The sequence below is a fragment of the Saccostrea cucullata genome, unplaced genomic scaffold, assembly GCF_032062105.1.
Source record: "Saccostrea cucullata isolate Sc308-1 unplaced genomic scaffold, CSIRO_AGI_Scuc_v1 ctg3229, whole genome shotgun sequence".
NCBI classification, from domain to species: Eukaryota; Metazoa; Mollusca; class Bivalvia; order Ostreida; family Ostreidae; genus Saccostrea; species Saccostrea cuccullata.
The window spans coordinates 53,034-74,997 of NW_026925664.1; the positions used below are offsets into that span (position 1 = coordinate 53,034).

General features: G+C 34.5%; 4 protein-coding genes across 4 annotated transcripts; 2 read left to right on the plus strand and 2 right to left on the minus strand.

Moving 5' to 3' along the window:
• Window positions 1-6,628: 6,628 nt before the first annotated feature.
• Window positions 6,629-10,293, minus strand: LOC134269538 (uncharacterized). Its single transcript, XM_062751739.1, has one exon. It carries the CDS (start codon window positions 9,592-9,594, stop codon window positions 7,294-7,296), a length of 2,301 nt encoding a protein of 766 aa, XP_062607723.1. The 5' UTR covers window positions 9,595-10,293; the 3' UTR covers window positions 6,629-7,293.
• On the minus strand, window positions 9,598-13,769 carry LOC134269543 (uncharacterized). The gene is made up of 2 exons (XM_062751745.1): window positions 11,403-13,769; window positions 9,598-10,209 (listed from the first exon to the last, which is right to left on the minus strand). Exons 1-2 carry the CDS (start codon window positions 13,767-13,769, stop codon window positions 9,598-9,600), a joined length of 2,979 nt encoding a protein of 992 aa, XP_062607729.1.
• Window positions 13,770-17,877: 4,108 nt separating this feature from the next.
• LOC134269539 (uncharacterized) lies at window positions 17,878-20,492 on the plus strand. Its single transcript, XM_062751740.1, has 3 exons — window positions 17,878-17,925; window positions 19,345-19,414; window positions 19,730-20,492. Exons 2-3 carry the CDS (start codon window positions 19,345-19,347, stop codon window positions 20,182-20,184), a joined length of 525 nt encoding a protein of 174 aa, XP_062607724.1. The 5' UTR covers window positions 17,878-17,925; the 3' UTR covers window positions 20,185-20,492.
• On the plus strand, window positions 20,240-21,079 carry LOC134269544 (uncharacterized). Its single transcript, XM_062751746.1, has 2 exons — window positions 20,240-20,296; window positions 20,393-21,079. The coding sequence occupies exons 1-2, from the start codon at window positions 20,240-20,242 to the stop codon at window positions 21,056-21,058; spliced, it is 723 nt and encodes a 240-aa protein (XP_062607730.1). The 3' UTR covers window positions 21,059-21,079.
• The last annotated feature ends 885 nt before the right edge of the window (window positions 21,080-21,964 follow it).

A 21,964-nucleotide genomic window follows, 5' to 3' on the forward strand; every position in this document is an offset into this window, starting at 1 on the left:
ACTGATTATCTTTGTTTTTATTCGCTTGATTTTTTTATAATCACAGAGAGACCCTAGTTTATATGCAAAATTACTTTTTAATTGCTTTTATTCTGGAATGTACGGAAGCCCTGGAGGGACATTGACTTGTTATTTGTTATGACTCAATTGTTATAACTTTTTTTGTTTTAACTTATTTGTTGTGAATGTTTCGTACTAGAGATAATTAAACGTAAGAAGGCTATTGAAACATGTTGCTTGGCTTAATTTTTATAATAAAAATAGTGTTTAGTCCTATTTTAACTGTGGTTTTTGAATTAGAAATTGTAAAAGTAAATATTATTTGTGTTGTTATAACTTATAAACGTTTTCCTAAAAAATTATTACTTAATTCTTATAGGTTACTTCCAGCTTCCATAATGATTGAATACAAGATCATGACAACTATTTTATCTTGTCGTTAGTAATAAATTCAGGGACATTTTTTTTTTCTGAAACTATACGTGCCCCAATCTTTCAGGCCACTTTGTGTGAAGTAAACTTGTCATAACAAATTTAAAATAACTACTGTATGTGACCATAAAAGAGTTATAATTGCATTTTTACGCTATATATTTCATTGAAAAACCAATTTTTATAAAAATTTGTTTTGAAAATTCAAGCTCAATTTTTTATGATTTTTTTACTGTATCGTGCAAAATTATTCAAATTTTCTTGTCTTAAAATGATAAACAAAACAATTCTCAAATCACTGAGAATAAATTATAAAATTAACAAGACAAAAATTTCTAACCTCAAAATACTATGATTTCTGAACAAAATTAAGTCTTAGAAATTTTATTTTGTACTTGACCTTTAATTTCATTGTAATGCCTATAGATAAAAGTATTTTGAAATAATATGAAGAAACTAAAAAGAATTCTGCATTTTATGGGTTTTGGTCATAAAAAATGATCAAGAAATAATATTGCATTAGTATTGCAGAAAAGTACATTTTTTAATGAAATGTATAGTTGAAAAATGAAATTATAACTCACTTATAACCAGGTACTGTAGAATGCGAAGTTAAGTCACAAGAATTCTGTCAAAACACATAGCAAGAGGCCCACGGGCCTTATAGGTCACCTGAGTATTATGCAACAACTTTCCAGTGATTGTATTTGGTTCGTGTTTTAATCCAAAAGCCATGAAATTCACAAATTTGGAAAGAGGCACCATTGCTTATCAAAGGGCAGATTTCAAAGCATTAATTTATTTTTAGTCAAAGTACCCCCCTGGTACCCCTGACCCAGCGGCCCTGAAATTATCTATTTCAAAAGAGGCCCCTTTCTTCATTACAAGGCCAGCATTTTTTTTTATGTTTTAGGTTTAGTTATGAACATGAGAATAAAAATGTCCCGAATGAGAAGAGAATATTTTTTTTTTTGATAAATCAATTATCAACATTTGTACATTCTATTTTTATGCCATTCTAATAGGCTCACTACCACTGGACACATAATGCTTACAAATACGAAAGTAGAACATTGCTTATTTCATCGTCTGCCAGTTTGGGCCAGTTAAATAAATTTTGTGATGTTGGTATGTATGTATCTAAAAAAATCAATTTTTTAAATGTCTTTCAATATATCCTCATTTTTTTTTATATGTGTTAGGTGAATATGTAGGTATAGTTCTAAAATTTACTTGATGTCTAAAATTATATAATTCCCATCATAAAACAGACAGGGAGTACTAGGGAGTAGGGTGAACATTTTTTCAATTAAGTGTAAAATAATTTTAATGGCTGATACAAATGATACTTCATGCCTGTATATATTTGTATATTTTTGCCATTTAATAGTCGATTTTTTCTTTATTTCTTCAGGTTATTGTTTATTTCTTCCTCAAATGGACTTAACCTCTCCCATAATTTTATTCATTACATCTGATGCATAAGCAACCCTTTTCTGAAGAATAATGCCTTGACTGTAAGCTATAACAGAGATCTAAACAATGTCGCTGACAATATGCATTAGCTACCACTGGCAGTTTAAAACCTGGGGGAGGAAAATAATTTACAGACAGATGCTTCTGAAACTTACACATAATTATCTCACCAGCATGTCATTGTGCAACAAAGTCGTAAGCATTTAATTTGTCCTTTTAACGGGTGAAACGTTTTGAATGGCACTTGAATCGATGAATTTTACACTAAACCAAGCTATCTTCTCAGATAGATCTAGCATTATTTACCCGCCGTTTCATCTTAAAACCGGAAGTGCGACTTTGTAAATTTGAAATCTCGAACCCGACTCAAATTTGACATCGGAAAGAAAAAATTGTTTTATTTTTTCTGAAAATTCTAAACCTTGAGCGGAGGGTTTATAAAACTGAAAATAAAATAAATCCTGGCCTTAAATACATGTATGTAATTAGATCATTAGCATATTAACCAAGAGCAAAGGATAAGATGCTCAAAGAAGTCATGCATTTCACTATATATAATCATTAGAGCCCAACCCTAAAACAAGAACCCTTGACCCTGGGGCCATAAAATTCACAATTTTGGTAGAGGTAATCTTGTTTTTCATAACTATGTACTTAGTTAGTTTATTTAATACCCAGAGCAGAGAAGAAGATTTTCAAAGAAATCATGGATTTTCACTTTATAATCAATAGAGCCCCGCCTTAACAACAGATCCCCTGAACCTTGGACCATCAAATTCACAATTTTGGTAGAAGCACTCTTGCTCATCATAACTATGTACATAGTTGGTTTATTCAATACCCAGGAGCAGAGAAGAAGATTTTCAAAGAAATAATGCATTTTCACTACCTACTTATTTAGCCCCACCCTAGCACTAGAACCCCTGACCCCAGGGCCATGAATTTCACAATTTTGGTAGAGGACTCATTGCTGATTACAATCATGCAAACAGATTGACTGCTTGATGTCCAGGAGTAAAGAAGAAGATTTTTAAAGATTGCATTAATTTCAGTGGTTTTGGCCCTACCCCTCAGGCCCCAGGGAGGCAGGGATCATGAAATTCACAATTTTTGTTCCCCTTTACCCATACATGCTTTGTGCCAAATATGGTTAAAATTTTTTCAGTGGTTTCAGAAAAGAAGCTGAAAATGTTCAAATGTTAACACACGACGCACGACGGACGACGGACGACGCACGACTCAGGTGACCTAAAAACTAAATCAAAACACTTAAGAAATAAGTCAATATCCCTCAAGGGCGCAAGTAATTAACAGATAAAAATTTAGTTATCACAGCAGTTTTGTACGTTTTACAACAAAACAACAATTAATCGTTCTCAATAGTTTACCAACACTTAGTTAGAACTAACAAAAAAAGATCTAAACAAAATTAGGCAAAACAAATAATTATAATAAAAAAGTCATAACAAGTAAATCAATGCCCCTCCTTGGCTTCCTTATTTATGTGCAGCAAAGAACGAGAATAAAAACTTAACTAAAATACCAAAATTGATTTCAAGAAAATTAAACTAACAACATCTATACACATAATTTTGAAATTTGACAAATCTTCATGAACATTTGACAACATTCCTTTTTTGTAAAGTACGTTATTATACATTAAGGGATACGATTTTAATCGATGGAATTATGATTTACTATGAATACTCAAATATAAGCATTGAACTTCATTCTCTAATAAATATAAAGTGCATTTAGAAACTGAAAAGAAATGATAAATGCATGTATTAGCCAAACTGGTGATTATTGTAAATCTTCAATCCCCTATACTACATTGTATGTCACTAAACTAACATTGTCAGTTTAACAAAACTGCGCGCTGCTTGTAAACGAATGCGATTCGTCGGGGGAGGGGGGGGGGGGGCTAGATTTGCCCTAAGTCACTAAAGGTTGAGATAGCGTTACATTATTACATATAAAATTATTTGGGTAACAAATTTATCATGAGATATAGCTTAATTTTTAGATATTTTATCTTAAATTCTCATTTTTCATTTGACAAGGAGAATGTTTATACACTTTAGTTTAAAATTTTGATATTTTTGTGTTTCTATCAAGAGTTCTTCTTTTAAAGGGTAACACAATAGTCTCAAATTGGCCTCGACCACTAAGCCCATTCAAAAGAAAAAAAAAAACAGAGATGGAAATCGGATTTAAATGCGTTAAAATGAGAAACATAAATTGAACCAGCACTTTTAGTCATTTTGTCGATGTAAAAATAGCCAATGCATGCTTAAAAGAAATTAGTTAAAACGCATATCATAGGTGTTTTATACTATCTTACAATGTAAATACAACCATTCATTGCAATCGAAAATATAAATATTTGCTGAAAAAATGGCAATATGTCTTTTACTTATTACAATTGATTTGGAAGTCTTTTCTTTCCAATCTTATTCATGTTTAGAAAACAATTCTGCAATAATACTTAATTATATTGTGATTTTAACATAATCTGCGGTGTATTTGGATTGAAATTATGCAAATCTTGTTTATATATATTTTTTACCGAAATGGTTTAGAATATAACGACTTATTCGTAAAAAAGTCATCTTAGGAGTCAAAACAAAACAGATATACTTATTGATACATTAAATATCTCTTCATGTTCATACACATGATTGCTTCTCCGAAGAACATTTTAGAGGACCATCTTCGTCCGATGACTCAGAATTAAATAAATTGGAAAATTTCTCTGATAATGAAACGACAGATATATACCAGCAAAAAGTATCAAAACTTGAGTCGCTGAGCTTCGTGGAGAAAAATGATTTTAGTCAGGAACCAAAAGGAACTAATAGTCAACCAACTCAAGACTGATACATCCCTTCCCATTAAATTGTTACACTCCGGATTTGAAACTGCCAGTTTAATTGAAATATTCAGAAATTCTAAACTGAACCAATCACAAAAGAATTTGGAGCTACGTTTATGCCTATTGAAGGTACCAATACAATATATACGGTATATCCAACTCCAGATCCATCATAATCACCAATATATCCAACAAAGGAAGCTTCAAATAACTCAAAATAATTCAGCCAATTATCGTTTTTGGAAGAAGAGTCGAGGTAAAATGAATCCATAACTGAAACTTTATCAGCAACATATGAATGAAGTAAGAGGGTGACTATGGATTGACCCCATTAGACGTGGGTCATACTCGGAGACGCCACGAAGAGTCCGTCTCGTCAGAATTAAGTGATAGTGAGACCGAGGCTTTACTTAATTAAGGAGGAGGCTCTTCTAACGAAGTAGATATATTAAAGACAAAGATCAACTTTGTGGATGATGTATTCATATTAGACGTTCTTCCAGCAATTTATAGTGAAGATGATTTAAGATTATTCATATTGGATTTCTTTTGTTGTTTGTTTATTTGTTAACTTCTATTTTTCTTTCTTTTCTTCCTTTTCTTTCATTCGTTCTTTTCATCTTTTTTTCTTTTACTTTCTCCTTTGTCAAATCATCGATATGTGTAATTGATTAGGAAAATTGAATTAAATCTGATTTTGTTTCAAAATACACCTTAATAAAAATCTCTTTCAATCTTGATTCAGTTCCATCAGATTGGCTTTGTTATACACATACCTTGTACATATGAACAGGTCGGAAAGAATACTCGAAATTGGGTATTATCCGTGAAATCGCGTATAATACTGTACTCGATATTAGGGTATCGTTGAATCCGCGAAATCGGGTATAGGAGGTGTAAACACCTAATAAAACTTAAAGAATGGGATGGCGCATGTTGCCGAGTTAACTTTCATCTAGATACACATGTTTTTTAAAGATATCACTAGCCAAGTAAGAATTTGGATTTCGAGATTAATACGCTCGGGACAACAATTACCCGTGGAGCTCAGTACATTTCATGATCTGTACACAAAAAGGATTCGATTTGCTTTATATTTTACCTTATGTTGAAAGTATATGCATCTTCCTAATGTTCATTCCCTACACAACAGAATTGTAAAGTATCAGTGTACTGTTTGGAAAACAGTAAGTATAACCAAGTCACACTGATGTTCAGAATTCTTTAATCAGTTGCATATGTGTGAATGTGTGGTAAAGAGCTGAAAAAATACATAACAAAAAACATAAGTACATATGACAATCAAGACACAAAACAAAATACAAATTCATATCAAATTAATTCACATAATAACCTAACTTAAATACAACAATGCTAAGACAATGAAAAAATGTACATGTAATTTATAGCAAGGTGTCTAGCAAGGGAAATGACCATGAAAATAGGACAGAATTAAATATTAATATAATGTGCACCATGGGAATAAATAGTAAGCCTAAATAAATCAGTTATTGTAAGAAATAAGATTAACTCACAGAAAATAGATGTCAACTTAGTAAGACTTCAACATGTAAACACGAGAAAAAATGGCGGTCTTTATAAAGTAGCAAGGCAAACTATTTTACAAGATAAATAACCATGCGTGCTGAAAATGCTATTGCAACATATACTTATGAAAACATGATGTATAAATAACTTACATTTTGAGAGGACATAGATGGAACAAAGTAGCAGAGGTATACTGCACAAAACATACATGCGGCGGGACCGCTCCACGTTGGGTCAACGCAGGTAGAGAATACAAGAACACAGGAGAGTTACATTAAAGAGCGATAACTCCTAACATTAACAGTAAACACAGGAAAGACAACTCTCCGTTCCACTACACTCCCCGTCTGGCATGAGTAAAATGCCACTACAAAGTATATATGAGGCAAAATATTTCCAACATGCATTTCTAAGAAAAAACATATAAAAGGTTATGGAAAAATCAGCCAATACATGTACAATGCACTTTGAATACATCTAAACAATTACATAACTGTCACACGTTAAGCCAAAAATGTGTCACTGAGATTCGATCAGAAGCACCAGTTCATGAATAGGGCGGATATAAAAGGTTGGTTTATCGCCTCTAATGGTTCGAACGACCACTTTTCGCACCAAGCCATCATCACTGGTAAACACACGGTCAATAACACCCATTGGCCAACAGTTACGATGTTCTGCAGGGTCTCTCAGCAACACTACATCATCCACTTTTACGTTTCTCTGTTCACGATCCCATTTTCTTCTACTCTGTAAAATACACAAATATTGTTTACGCCACTGTCGCCAGAAAATGTCGGCTAGATGTTGCACATGTTTCCACTGAGAACGGTAAACATCTTGAGGGCTGAGTGAATCGGACACAACAGGTAAGAATTCCACTTTCCCAGTAAGGAGCATGGACGGTGTAAGTATCAAAGGTTCATTAGGATCCGATGAAATAGGTGCAATTGGACGGGAGTTTATAATGGCGCAAACTTCACATAAGAACGTTGATAGTGTTTTTTATGAGTGAGGGTTTTGTTACTACATTCCAAAAGCATAGAGTCCAATATTTTACGGGTCATTCCTATGATTCGTTCCCAGATGCCTCCCATATGGGAGGAATGAGGCACATTGAAAATCCAAGTGATCCCAGATTTGTTTAAATATTTCTGTACTGTTCCTTCTTCTACCTTCACAGTGTTCACCTTCATCTCTTCAGCCGCTCCGATGAAATTAGAGCCACGATCTGATTGTATGAACTTCACTGGTCCACGGACTGCAAGGAATCTTCGTAAAGCATTTATGAATGACGAACTTGTCATTTTCTCAAGAACTTCGATGTGTGCTGCTCTAGAAGTAAGACAAGTAAACAACAACCCCCATCGTTTACTATTTGCTGCTCCTCCACGAGTCTTACGAGTGGAAACATCCCATGGTCCAAATACATCAATTCCAACAGACGTAAATACTGGTCCTGGTGTAATTCTGTCAGGTGGAACATCCGCCATCTTCTGTGTTTCGAGGCTGCGACGAAGTTTGCGACAAGTGACACACTTGTGTATCATAGAAGCAATCATGCGCTTGGCACCAATAACCCAATATCCTGCGCTGCGAAGGGCTCCTTCCGTAAATATTCTCCCTTGATGTTTTACTTGTTCATGAATATGACGAATCAGAAGACAAGATATATGATTCTGTTTAGGAAGAATAATTGGGTTGATTTCCTTTCCATGTATTATTCCAGTAGCTTTGTTTATTCTACCTCCAACTCGAAGTAGTCCTTTCTCATCCAAAAAGGGTGAAAGTGTTGTAATGTTGCTATCCTTGGTCAACGGATTTCCAGCAATCAGTTTCTTTATATCTTTAGAAAAGTTCTCTTGCTGAACTTGTTTCAACACAAAGTTTTCGGCTATCTGTATCTCATCATTGCGGCTGAGTGTGACAGGTTTCTTTTGTAGACCAAGTTTACGACAGAATCGTTGAAGGCATGTAATTCCAGTGATAAGATCACACCAATTAGAAAAATGTTCAAATCTGTTAGTATTGAGACTGGGTTGTGGTGTTGACACAGTGACGGCAGTGTGAATACAAGTAGCGATTTTCACATCCAATGGTCTAACTTCCTGGTCAGTTTCAGGTTCAATGAGAGGATACTGTGTAGGTGTCACCTCTGATTCTGAGTCGTTGCAAAGCCATTGAGGTCCGATGAACCATGGTAGTTGCATGATGTCAACAACCGTCGTGATGCATCTTGTACAAGAGTCAGCAGGGTTTTTCTCACTGGAGATAAAGTTCCATTGGTCCGCAGAAGATATTCTCAAAATTCGGTCGACTCTGTTGCTCACATATGTATAAAAACGACGAGTGTGGTTGTTAATATATCCTAAAACCACTCGACTGTCTGTGTAAAATTTCATTGATGACAATGGAATATGGAGTTGGACAGATATAATTTCTGCAATCTCAGACGCTAGGACCGCACCGCATAACTCCAGGCGAGGGACGGTTATACCCTTGAGTGGGGCTAACTTGCCTTTGCCTATGATGAAACGAACACTGGTAAGCCCATCGTTATCCACTGTTTTCAGGTAGGCTGACGCAGCTATTGCTTTTTCTGAAGCATCAGAAAATATATGGACTTCTGACACTTTGACTAAACTGCCTGATGTATGGGACAGCATACGGGGTATGGCAATGTCACTGAGGCAGTCAATAGAAGATTGCCATTCTTTCCATTTGTGAAGATGATCTGTGGGTAGTGGTTCATCCCAGTCGATTCCTTCTGGTGTACATTCTCGTAGGAGAATTTTGCCACTAATGGTAATAGGAGCAATAAAGCCGATGGGGTCAAACAAGCTGTTTACCGTTGACAGCAAACCACGACGGGTAAAGGGCTTTTCATCCTTAGGTACAGTAAACACGAAGGTGTCCTCCTTCAAATTCCAACAGAGTCCAAGAGATCTATGAACCAAATGATCATTGTCAATTTCTTTCACTTCTTCTCCTCTATCACTAATGTCAAAGGCTTCCATAACTGCAGCTCTATTGGATGTTATTTTATGTAGTCTAATTTGTCCTTCTGTTTTCATGATGTCTTGAGTACGTCTCATCAATCCAATAGCATCTGATTCACTCGTTAAGGAAATGAGTCCATCGTCAACATAAAAGTTATGTTTCACGAAATTTTTAACATCTGGGTCAGCATTTTCTACTGTTTTTAAGAGTCCGTAACAGGCAACTGCGGGTGATGGACTGTTTCCAAATACGTGTGAGGTCATCCTTTACTCTATCAAATCCTCCTCAGGGTTGTTATCTCTGTACCAGAGAAAGCGTAGAAAATCACGGTGGTTCTCATCTACACGAAACCGGTAAAACATCTGTTCGATGTCTGTAGTCATGGCAACCTCATCCTTTCTAAAGCGTAGTAATATTCCAAGGAGGCTATTTATCATGTCTGGGCCCGTCATAAGCATAGAGTTGGGTGAAACGCCTCCATATTTGGCTGACGAATCAAAAACACCCCTTATCTGATTCGGTTTCTTTGGGTTGCTTACACCAAACAGCGGTAAGTACCAGCAGGCGTAGCTTGTAGAATTTGGGGCAACTTCTGCGGCTCCACTTTTCAATACTTTGTCCATGAATTTCACGAATTGTTCCTTTTTAACAGAGTCTCTTTGCAAACTGATATGTAGAATTTGTGCCCTGTGGACAGCTTGAGATCTGTTATTTGGCATGTTGACAGGAGACTGTCGGAAAGGGAGAGGAGCAGTCCATAACCCTTCACTGTTCTTCGTAAATGATTTTTCCATAAGTTTCAAGAATTGTCTGTCTTCCACAGATAGGCCAATACGGTCATCCTCTGGGGTTTTCAAGAAAACGTCATCACCATGAAACTGAAAATCACGGTTACTATCTTTGTAGTCTGATGAGATCTGTTTCTTTACTAGCATATAGTTTGGACAAGGTTCATTACATGTCACTCTTCCGTCATTGAGAATGGAGACTTTCTTGACATTAAGTGATGTTCGTTGGTGAATCTTTCCGTGACAAACTTCACCAATTATGACCCAGCCAAAACCACGCAGGGGGAATAAGGAAGCATACAAGATTTTCTACCATGGCTAAATCAGTGCTGCATTATGACGTCATAGTAGGCAAGATGACGTCAATTTTAGAAATACAGTTTTCGTAATATTGGTATTTAGCTATGTAATTTAAATCTAGAAAATGATTAGAAACGTGTAAACATTAACAAAAATAAAATGCGTTTATCTTGTTATGTTGTAGCAGTCATTATGATTGAAATCTATTATCGATGACGTCATATGGGTACATCAAGTAACTTGGAAATTGATTATGTCGTGTAAAGAGAATTTGGCTAAGACGGCAAGTTCAAAGATACGTAAAATGGAGTTTAAAAGGAATTATCGAAAATACTGTGTTAAATTCATATGGAGTTCAATTAATTTGACAGGTATGCTTATTTATTTTCATCGATTATATTCTCTTTCGAAGACAGTCAGCTATATTACGTATCCGGGTCGGCCTATCGTCTGTCATTCTTGACCAAAAAATGCAACAGAACAACAATAAGCTTGATATTTCAAAACATACGATTAGTAAATATTCAAAGTTTGCGCTAAAACAAACTTGGAAAGTGCTGCTAGAATCCCGAGTTAAGCATGGTTGTACGAAAAATCACGATTCATATGTATAAAATTCAAAACAAAGGGTAAGGTTTCGTGCGAATGTGTGGAATAAATATTTTACGGACAAGATAGTGGGATTTAGCAGCACTTTTTAGATAAAATAGATGTTTTCAGTTATATTACATACTCAAAGAAATTATCAAACTCCGGGGTATTGTTGTTCTGTAAGCCTTTTTATTAAGGAAAATTTTTCTATTGATAGAAGTCACGTGATACCATGGCGGTGATGCACGTCTTTGCCGTAGACAGGTTGTTATCTGTATGCAATAGTAAATAAAAGTTTACGTTTATCAGTGGTTTTGGTAATTTATTAAACTAAATTTTCTTCAAAAAGTCTAAATTTCCCGAGAAATTACTCATATGCTTCCTTAACATACCTGCGCAAGCCTCTGAGCAAATGGCGCTCCTCGGGGTCCAAGGATTTGCTCTTTGATATGGTGGGCTTCCAACAAATCTCTGCCGATAAGTAGGTGAATTTTAGAATTCGGATCAAACTCCGGAATCTTAGATGCAATAACACTAAGATGTGTGTAAGATTTCGCAATTTCTGGTGTGGGAATCTCCGACACGTCATTAGGTATATCTTCACATTCAAGGACAGATGGAAGATCCAAAGTAACTGTCCTGTCAATAGAACGCACTTTTAGTCCAAGAACATTCCTGCCATACATAGCTGTTTTTCCCGAACAAGTGGCTAAGGTAAACTTTGTAGGAATGCTAGATGTATCTAATGTGTCTAACAGTTCTGGTGAAGCAAGTGTCTGATTACACTGATCATCAACAATTGCATAAACACGGAGCACATTGTTTGGGTTATCATGATGATAGACATCCACAAGAAATGTTTTACTACAAGATCTTCCTTGGAAGATATCTCCGCAAAAGGTGGTACACATTGACGTCACAAAACTATCAGTGTCCTTTGACTCCTTAGGTAGTGGGGGAAGATTTTCTTTGCCATGTCCAGATGCTTTTGGTTGAGCAAAGGAATTACGAATTCCCTCCCCGCCATGAACGCTCGCACTTGCAGATGAAGCTTTATCTAGATGTAGTGCTGTGGTATGGTTGTTACGCCCACAAGTTTTACATTGAATATTCACTTGACAATCTCTAGCACAGTGTCTGGCAGATACACAACATCTTGTACATATGTTCTTACTTTGAAGAAAGTTTCTTCTTTCAGTGAGTGGTTTTGCACGAAAAGCCTTGCAGTCATGAATGCTGTGATTAGCTTTATGGTAAGGACAACGAATCTGCAAGTGGCTAACAGAATTAGTGACGTCAGATTTCTTCGCATGGACTTGTCGTTTATTCACTGTAGATTGTCGACTACTGATGAAAGAAAAGGCAGGGTCATTTCTCACTTCACTGATTTCTCTGATGAATGCCACAAAGTATGTAAATGGTGGAAATGGCACACTATTTGTTTTCTTGTATGTTGAAGCTCGGGTGATCCACTTTTCTTGAAGATTGAAAGGTAACTTAGTGATGATTGGGTTTACACCGGTTGACGAATTGAAATAAGCTAGACTGCTAGCAAACACAGAGTTTGTCATTAACGATTCTATCTTGATAAGAATGTTCAGTAAATCATAGAGTCGTTTGTTTTCTCCTGATTTGACTGGCTGAAAGTTTTCTAGCTGTTGGCGAATTGAGGCTTCCACCATTTCCGGTCTGCCATACATATGGTCTAGTCTCTCCCAAATAAGACCTAATGCATGTTTAGGCTTTCCTGGGTTTGCATTCCGAATTCCAGATGCTGCTTGCTTGGAATTTCCAGTAAGTTTATTTATAAGCAGCTCAAGTTCCTCATAAGCTGAAGCTTTCAGTTCACCGATAATGTTCTTAAAGGAGGATTTCCATGCTGTGTAAGATTCAGGTGTATCCTCAAAATTTGAAAAGCGTTCAGGTAGCAACTGCTTTCTCATGAGAAACAATGACATTTCAGACATCATTGTCTGGGAATCACTTCCTACAGCATGTACAGTTTTTTGTTTACTTGAATCGACATTAGGCTGATTAGGGATCTCACTGGGAATCTCATCAGGTAAACTGGACACATACTTAGACGCTCTTTGACTGGAAGTTTCCTCATCCAACTGTAGATCTTCCACAGATTCCTCGTCGCTAGCCGCTTCTATAATGCTTTCTTGTTTAAGTAGTTTTAAGTCAATCTCCAATTCCTCTTTCTTCCTCTTTAGTTCTGCCTTCTGAATGCTCTCTTCAACTTCCAGACGTAGTTTCTCTTTCTTTAACTCTGCTTCTTTTTTCATTAGTTCTAATTTGCGTTCCCCTCTTCTTTTCTTCTCTGAACTAGATATAGATACATTTGAGACCGAGTCTAACAGGTCAAGTTTCAGTTTTTTAATATTGTTGAGAGCTTTCTGCACTACAGATTTTCCCTTATCAAAATCATCAGCACATCTTTGCCTTTCATTTCTTGTTAACTCACTGTTATACTGTCGCAGAAATGACAAATAGTCTTCAGTGTGTCTTTGATAATCACTAAAGGCACTGTTGATTTGACTTTCTAATTCTCTGTAATGATCAATGTTCTTGTCAGTTTGTTGTATGCTAAGGATAAAGTCTTCTATTACCTTCCAACTTCTGAATAAAGGCTTCTTATATTTCATACAGGTTTCTTCAAAATGAACATGTCCTTTTTCACTAAATTTGGTTTCACGTTTTGTCAACGTATTAGTATCTTCAGCCTTGTCTGTGGAGAGTTTCTCTGCTGAAGCCATAGTTCCGTGTTGTCTCAAATCTCTTTACTGTACTGTTTGGAAAACAGTAAGTATAACCAAGTCACACTGATGTTCAGAATTCTTTAATCAGTTGCATATGTGTGAATGTGTGGTAAAGAGCTGAAAAAATACATAACAAAAAACATAAGTATATATGACAATCAAGACACAAAACAAAATACAAATTCATATCAAATTAATTCACATAATAACCTAACTTTAATACAACAATATTGAGACAATGAAAAAGTGTACATGTAATTTAAAGCAAGGTGCCTAGCCAGGGAAAAAACCACAAAAATAGGACGTAATTAAATATAAATATAATGCGCACCATGGGAAAAAATAGTAAGCCTAAATAAATCAGTTATTATGAAAAATAAGATTAACTCACAGAAAATAGATGTCAACTTAGTAAGACTTCAACATGTAAACACGAGAAAAAATGGCGGTCTTTATAAAGTAGCAAGGCAAACTATTTTACAAGATAAATAACCATGCGTGCTGAAAATGCTATTGCAACATATACTTATGAAAACATGATGTATAAATAACTTACATTTTGAGAGGACATAGATGGAACAAAGTAGCAGAGGTATACTGCACAAAACATACATGCGGCGGGACCGCTCCACGTTGGGTCAACGCAGGTATAGAATACAAGAACACAGGAGAGTTACATTAAAGAGCGATAACTCCTAACATTACCAGTAAACACAGGAAAGACAACTCTCCGTTCCACTACAATCAGAATTCGGGAATTTATAATAATTCCACATCAACACGACAAACATGAACAATTTGTAAATAAATCAAATTATACGGAAACACATTTCACACACCAGATATGATGCCATGTATAAACAAGAGATTGCCTATTCTATCTAATTATGCGTAATTAATTACTTTCACATTCATCTTGTGCATAAAATCAAATTTATTTTTGAATGTATAAATAATGCAATGATAAAAATGTCTAAAATTTTGGCTAAAAGAACCCTCTTTCTCTTTTTTTGAACATCTTTTCTTATCTTATTTATCATTCAAACATATTTGCAGAATATGTCTTCAAAAGTTTGGCAGAGACAATGATAGTTACAGGAATACAATTTATGAGAGAACATAACTGTTGATCGTTTAATTACGCTGTCATCAATATTTTACCATTTCCTGGCGACTTCAAAAGGGAGGGGGGGGGGGGCTAAAGGCTTCTTGACCACCTCTGACAAAACAGCCTCGACTGTGTAATACATGTGTCTAAAAGACCTCTCTTTGGATGTCACGGTCGGTTAAACTCGGTCATATATTTTTAATCGTAAGGAAGAATGGGGGGGGGGGGGTTAGGTTCGAACTTTAGTACCTTAATTTTTCTCCAAACACCAAAACTTTACCAATTTTTAGCCTATACTGTGAGGTATCTGTGGAAAGTGGGGGGGGGGGTCTTTACCTATGTAACAAGGTTCAATGTATATACTAAGAATCTACAGTAAAACAAGTTTAGTACGAACACGGATATAGCGATTTCACGAATATAACGAAGTTTTTCTGGGTCCCCGGCAAAATTCTTATCAAATCTTTGTAAAATTCTATGGTTATAACGAATTCTGATATAATGAATTTACGGATATAGCGAACTGCTTTTGAGTCCCGTTGAGATTAAATATAATGAATTTTACATCTTTTATAACGAACTTTCAAAGATTTTAAAATTTGAATAATTGAACTGACTTTATTTTCTCTCAGCATTTGTATATGAAATTCAATTCATAATAAAACCTTAGTTATCAAAGGTTTGTTTTGTAATATTTACTTCCCTAACATATTTGATAGTAGTAACACTTGAAGGAAAACATGCATATTGCGAATTCGCTATATATGGTTATATGAATTCGGATATAACGATTTACAGATATAGCGAATTAAGTTCACTGGTCCCTAGGACTTCACTATAACCGTGTTTTACTGTATTGGGAAAAAAGTGAGTGGGGGGGGGGGGGGGTAAGCCCCCCCCCCCCCGGTTCCGACGCCAATGATAAAGAAAGGAAATGGCTACGATTTTTATGAAATTTTAATGTCCGATGAGGAATTATATTCCCAAAAGGTAAGACAAGAGTTTCCAAGGCAATTGAACACTCCATTATTTTAGATTGTTCATTAACATGTTCATAAACGTAAAAACTATAAGAAATGTGAAAACTTGACTATGTAATTCATATATCAATATGACTGTACTTCGATCTATATTGAGAAATTCAATAAAATAAATTTATTGACATAAAAAAGATACCCCGCTTCAATTAGCTATTTTCAAACTGTTTTCCCGTGCGTATTTATTTCATCTTATTTTATCTTCTTCTTTATAATAACGTTGGTATTCTATAATGGCAGAGATATACAATTATGACTCGCTTATACTGTACTCTCTAACTGTTAGGAGTAATTTATATTTCACGAGAAAGGGACGCCATACATTTTTCAGTAAAAATACATAACACGGCGTTGGTCGTTTAATTTCTTTAAAATTTCACGTTTTGTGAAAAGTGCACAAATTAGAAAATTTAGTTTATCACATATTTTCCCTTTTATCCCGTTGATATAGCTCATGTGATATCGTTTTCGTATCAACACTATGTATTCCTACGCCGCGCGACTTGATGTAAATAAACAGATGCATGTGTATGATAGAGAGAATTACTTAATTTGTCAAATTTCACTTTATTTGATGTATTTTAACAAAATTTCATTCCTGAACTAAAAAATAAGCGCTGAAATATTTTCTCTCTTTTATATTTGTACGAACTATTTCATACAGCGTGATTTTATTTCTTACGTTATTTGGTCCGAGGTAACCGAAAAAGAACTTTGGATTAGAAATAACGACAAAATACACATCTATAGTGAACAAAAATATGTGATAAAAAGAATCTCCCATGGTTTGTGATTTGATATACTTTAATTGGAAATAAAGACAAACGAAGTGTAGTTATTTGTTTTTAGAAATTATATTGGAAAATGATAACGCCACTGTGTCCTCTTTGTTACCCCCAGCAGAGTTTGTTGTGTTATTTTAAAGTTATTTGAGAACCTTATGAATAAGGTTTAATAAAAATAAATCCACAAGATACTGATATACAAGTAACAGTTACTGGCATAATGCGCTGTTGCTTTATTCTTAAGTTTTTATAGAAAGTTGCACGGAATACCCGATTTCGCGGATTCAACGATACCCTAATATCGAGTATTATACTAGATAAGAGACGATAAACAAAAGTGATGAAAATAATGTGCATTCTACAATTTTCGAATTTTGCATTAAGGGTCATCTTTGGCCTGCTGAGAATTATTCAAGTTTAAAGCATCTGAGGTTTTGAATATATTTTACCATATATTGTAATGTATTTTCAGTTTTTCACATTTCTTTCCATCGCATGTCCAATATATCTCCCCCATAAAACAAGACATTTTCCTCCAACAACGAAAATTTGACCGCCCTCCCCCAAGAAAAAAATTATATAGAGATTTTACATTATATATATGCATCATGACATTCTTCACATTGTTTAAAAATAAAGCTCTGAAATTTCCTTAATAACTTTTATTCCAAAATGAGCTTAATTTTTTCCACTGTATTGTGGAGGAGATAAATTGCTCTAAAATATTGAAAATGGTTATCTCTCCTAAGGCAGTACATATAAATAAGATTCGGTTATTCAAAGTTAATGGTTATCCAGGAGACGTTTTCCTAAAAGTAAGATAAATAGCCCAATCAATCATGTAAATGGAATTATATTAATAGGTATTAAAATCCTGAAGTTATATTTAAACCACCAAAGATTTTTAAAAAGCTATCCTACTTAAATAAGTTACACATAATGTAAATTTTGCTTCCTCCTGGGTCGAATTTCAGAGCTTAACAATACAATTTACATCACGCAATGGAATACGTTTTTTTTTTCAAAAACGCCCATTCTATTAATTCAAATGCAAGCTATACATAGTGGTGTACTTTAAACACTGTGTACTTTCCGAAATCAGTTTCCTGTTTTTTGACATGTACTTTCACTTCAATTTCTTGGTAACTGAAATCATCCCTTATAAACATTTTTTTATCAAATATTACTGTGTAAAATAAAAAGAGACAACGTCCTCTTTACAGGTAAGAACTCAATCACCATTTCTGAAAATTTAACACAAATTACAAAAAGATGGTATAAATTGATTGAAAAGAAAATGATATACATGTATAGTAAATTTATGTTTTTTAAATAAATCCTTCAGCTTATTGTTTAAATGATATGAGTGACCAAGTACTCATTTTTAAAACTTTTTAAGAATAAAACTGATTTTTTTTGCTCTTGGATAAAATTTGTTTTCATCTTCAGGAAGGCAGCGATGATATGAATTGTATTTGATAATACACCGATGTGTATAAATTTATTGTCACCATCTTCAATTTCGGTTTATTGAAATAAATATTAGATGACATACTGCATGGCAGGAGATATAACTTTTTTATATTATACTATTGCTTATCAATACAAAAACATTAAATTAAACACAACTTTCATTTGGTCTTGGTGTTTATTCAGATTCATATATAAAGAATAGAAAAGTACCTTAATTCAACCAAAATATTGATCTCTTCTATTTTGCAAAGAAGGATATGGAAATAACGAACAGTATTCAATCTCAAGGTCCATTAAACAAATATACAAAATAAGAGCAGAGCAAACACGTCCCTCCGAAACATCAGAGGTGGGATCAGGTGCCATGGAGGAGTGAGCATCCCCTGCCGACCGGTCACACCCGCCGTGTGCTCGTTGTCATAATCAGGAAATAACGGAAAAAATCCGTGGTTAATTCAGTGTATAAATAATGGACTAACAATTGGTATAAAAAACGTCAGTCAGCATTTCATTCAAAGATAAATTGTATTTGCTGACAAGGTCATTGTATCGACCATAGAATTTACGAAATGATTACTTTAAACGAGACTGTTAATATTCTTGTTTCATCAACGTGCTTGTCAATAATTTACCTCGTTTAAGAAATTGTTCCTACGTAGAGCATGCTCTTGCGTATCGAATCAACTCCGTATGCAGGTGATGAAGGTATATTGCTGCATAAGTAAGGGAAGTTGACGATAGAAAAGTTAAAGTCATCACGTTTATCATATAGCTTGGTTGTTAGATTACCATTAATGTCTTTTTCAAGTAAAATATCCAAGTATGAAGCAGAAGTGTCGGACTCTGTGGTATCTTTTATCTCAAGCTCACCAGGATATATCGTGTCGACGTAGGAATAGAAACTATCATTATTAATTGACGATACGTCGTCGATATATCTAAATGTCGAGTTGAAGGCCACAGCAAAGACAATGAACTGAGTAGCTTTCAAATAAATATCTGTAAATATTATAAACATAACTAGCTAATAACTATAAAACCCAATGTAAATATTAAACGCCAAGTTTTACATAATGGTAACTTATCATAAATACAGAATATCCTGCTTTCACAACATATAACCAAATTATTTTATTCCTTTTAGTATTTGTTTTATTCACATGTTTCAGATGACATATAGATGTATAAGACTCAATATGGATTTTGAACCTAGACAATCGGCGGTGAACAAACGCAAATGTATGTATATGAATATAAAATATAGCTCAGTGGTAGTAATGTTGGGTCAAAATTAAGTATATTATGTAATACAAAGGATTTTTTCATCTATAAGTCTATTAAAACTTCATTTATCTAGACATTACTCAACATAGCCAGGATTAATCTTCAAAATTAAACATTTGTATTGTTTGTAAGGATGAATGCATTTTTCCGATTTTTTTATTGTATTGCTACTTAATTTTAAGACATATCAAATGTCTACGTGTTAGTGTATTTTTCTCTTTCAGAAATTTAATTGTCTATAAATATTTGTATAAATGATTTAAACAATAGGGTCAGGCGAAGAGGAATGTGAATTTGAAGAAAAGAAACGGAAGATTCAATCTGACACAGATCTGAATGGTTCACTACCACCTTCAATTTATCATGGTAAGGAAAGTCTTCTCGAACAGCAAGTATCCAAAATCCAACCAATCAAAATCGGCTCTGAAAATGATGATCAACAAGGAAGAGGAAATAAGAACAATTTGGATTCCGATTGTTTTAGAGAAAGGGGCGAGTTTGTTGCCTACACCATTCACAGAAAAGAAATATTACCCCTTCCTGTGGGAACATTAACCTTTGAATCCGAAACTACTTTTTCGACAAACTTGACAAATGTCAAAGAAGATAAAGATGGAAATTACATTGAACTTGCTGAAGATTCTAGAAAGAATTACAGACCTATTGAAGTAAGCAGCACAAACAACCTTGAGAATGGAAATAACAGTCAAGCACAATCGCCCTAATATAAAGAAAAGCAGTTTGGAAATCTCTCAAAGGAATCAATCCCAATTTTCTTGGATGAGGATTCAAACACTTTTGACTCCAAAACTGAGAGTAGAACTTCACTACAGCTACGTATACATCTACCAGAAAACAAAGATGATGAAGATTTGAATCATCAAGGAGAGACCAGTGAAGTATATAAATGCGATGAAAGGTCTTTGGATTTAGAAAGATTGGGCGAAATCGAGTTTTCAAAACATTACGACATTTATTTACATAAAAAAAGATGACGATACAAAAATAAGCGAGTCAACATTGATTGTCAAAGAAATAGTTATTGAAGAAAAAGTACCAGCTTCTCCAAGTCACACACAGACAGGAAGTATCGATGACGTCATTGGGTCTTTAGAAGAAAATGATGACGACACTGAAGACAGGAATGATGAGACCGATTCAGACAAATATTTGTACAGACTACTGCGACCTGAATTCGAAGAAACTTATAATTCTGGAATCTTTCCCAAAAATAGAAATTCCAGTACAAGCCTTGAAGATCATGTTTGTAGTGGGTCTAGTAGCAGTATAGAGTCAAAGTTCATTTCCTGCTCTAAATCGTTAGACAAGATCAAGCTATTTGCCGGAATGATCCGGAGAAGATGGCGCAACGAACTAAGACACATTGTGCGGATTGACCGCACCCTTATGGGAAGCGATGTAGAGGTAATAGATCTCACTGACACAAGCGTCCGAGAAACACACCTCATCAGTGACAGATCAAGAAGAAATTCCTTAAGATTTCATGAGATTATATTGGTTCCAAAAGAATGCATTCCTGCTGAAAGCGTTAAGAGGATTGGCCATGTGCAGAATGGTTCTTTTCATTTTGATGAATAAAATTCAACAGATATCTTCGATGACAGATATCTTCGATATCAAAAAAAAAGTTAAGACGAAATATTGAAGAAGACTTCTATTTTTAATGTAATGTTATGTGATGATATGACCTTAAACAATATGTCTGTTTGTGATATTTTTAAGCGTAATATTGTTTTCCTATAAGTCTGTTTATAAGTTTCTTAATGCAAACAAACATGCTATTTATTTATTTATCTTTTTATTTTAGAAATGGTCTCCTGCAAATACAATAATTGATGAAGTTTTTTACTATTTGTTGTGTGACTGTGATCGATGTTATTGTAGTACTGAAATAAAAACAATCGTGAATTTTAAATTTGCTTCTGTTTGTTATGGACGACAGGCTTACTGTTCGCTCCTAATTCTTGTTTATTTATTTGCTTATTTTTCTGGAGCACTGTATGCCGTTTAAGAAGAAGGTATGGTTTCTATACACAATTTGCCCTGTGATTTTCTAAAAAATGAAATTGGTGTAAAAGTTGAAAACTCATGCTTTTTAAATAATTGAATTTCAATGCAGAAAAATCATACAAGTCATTTTTCTCACATGTGTTTTGAATGCTAATTATGACGTCATAAACATGTGCATTTTCCCGTATTTTCTTTAAAAAAATGCAGAAGACACCAATTTTCAATGGAATTTTCTTTCAGATAACATTGTCCACAGGCATCGCCCTCAACGATCTTGAGATATGTGATTTGTAGTTGAATTTTGCACAAAATATCAAAAATTTAACGTGGGCGACGGCTGTGGACACTGTTTTCTAAAGGAAAATCACCCTTGACATGTGCCATTTTGAGGCTTTTTCTGCTGAAAATAGAGAAATGCCATATTCTTTCCTGATTTATCAGAGTCATTTATTTAACTAATATTTAAGCCAGTTT

Bases quoted from the DNA above. Each gene is read 5' to 3' on its own strand.
- LOC134269538 (XM_062751739.1), bottom strand. From the start codon at position 9,594: ATGACCTCACACGTATTTGGAAACAGTCCATCACCCGCAGTTGCCTGT.
- LOC134269543 (XM_062751745.1), bottom strand. From the start codon at position 13,769: ATGGCTTCAGCAGAGAAACTCTCCACAGACAAGGCTGAAGATACTAAT. The intron at 10,210-11,402 runs GTATGTTAAGGA...CGTGATTTTCAG, and splicing joins TTGCTCAGAGGCTTGCGCAG to TTTCATGGTGATGACGTTTT.
- LOC134269539 (XM_062751740.1), top strand. From the start codon at position 19,345: ATGACATATAGATGTATAAGACTCAATATGGATTTTGAACCTAGACAA. The intron at 19,415-19,729 runs GTATGTATATGA...TTTAAACAATAG, and splicing joins GGCGGTGAACAAACGCAAAT to GGTCAGGCGAAGAGGAATGT.
- LOC134269544 (XM_062751746.1), top strand. From the start codon at position 20,240: ATGAGGATTCAAACACTTTTGACTCCAAAACTGAGAGTAGAACTTCAC. The intron at 20,297-20,392 runs GTATACATCTAC...CTTTGGATTTAG, and splicing joins TAGAACTTCACTACAGCTAC to AAAGATTGGGCGAAATCGAG.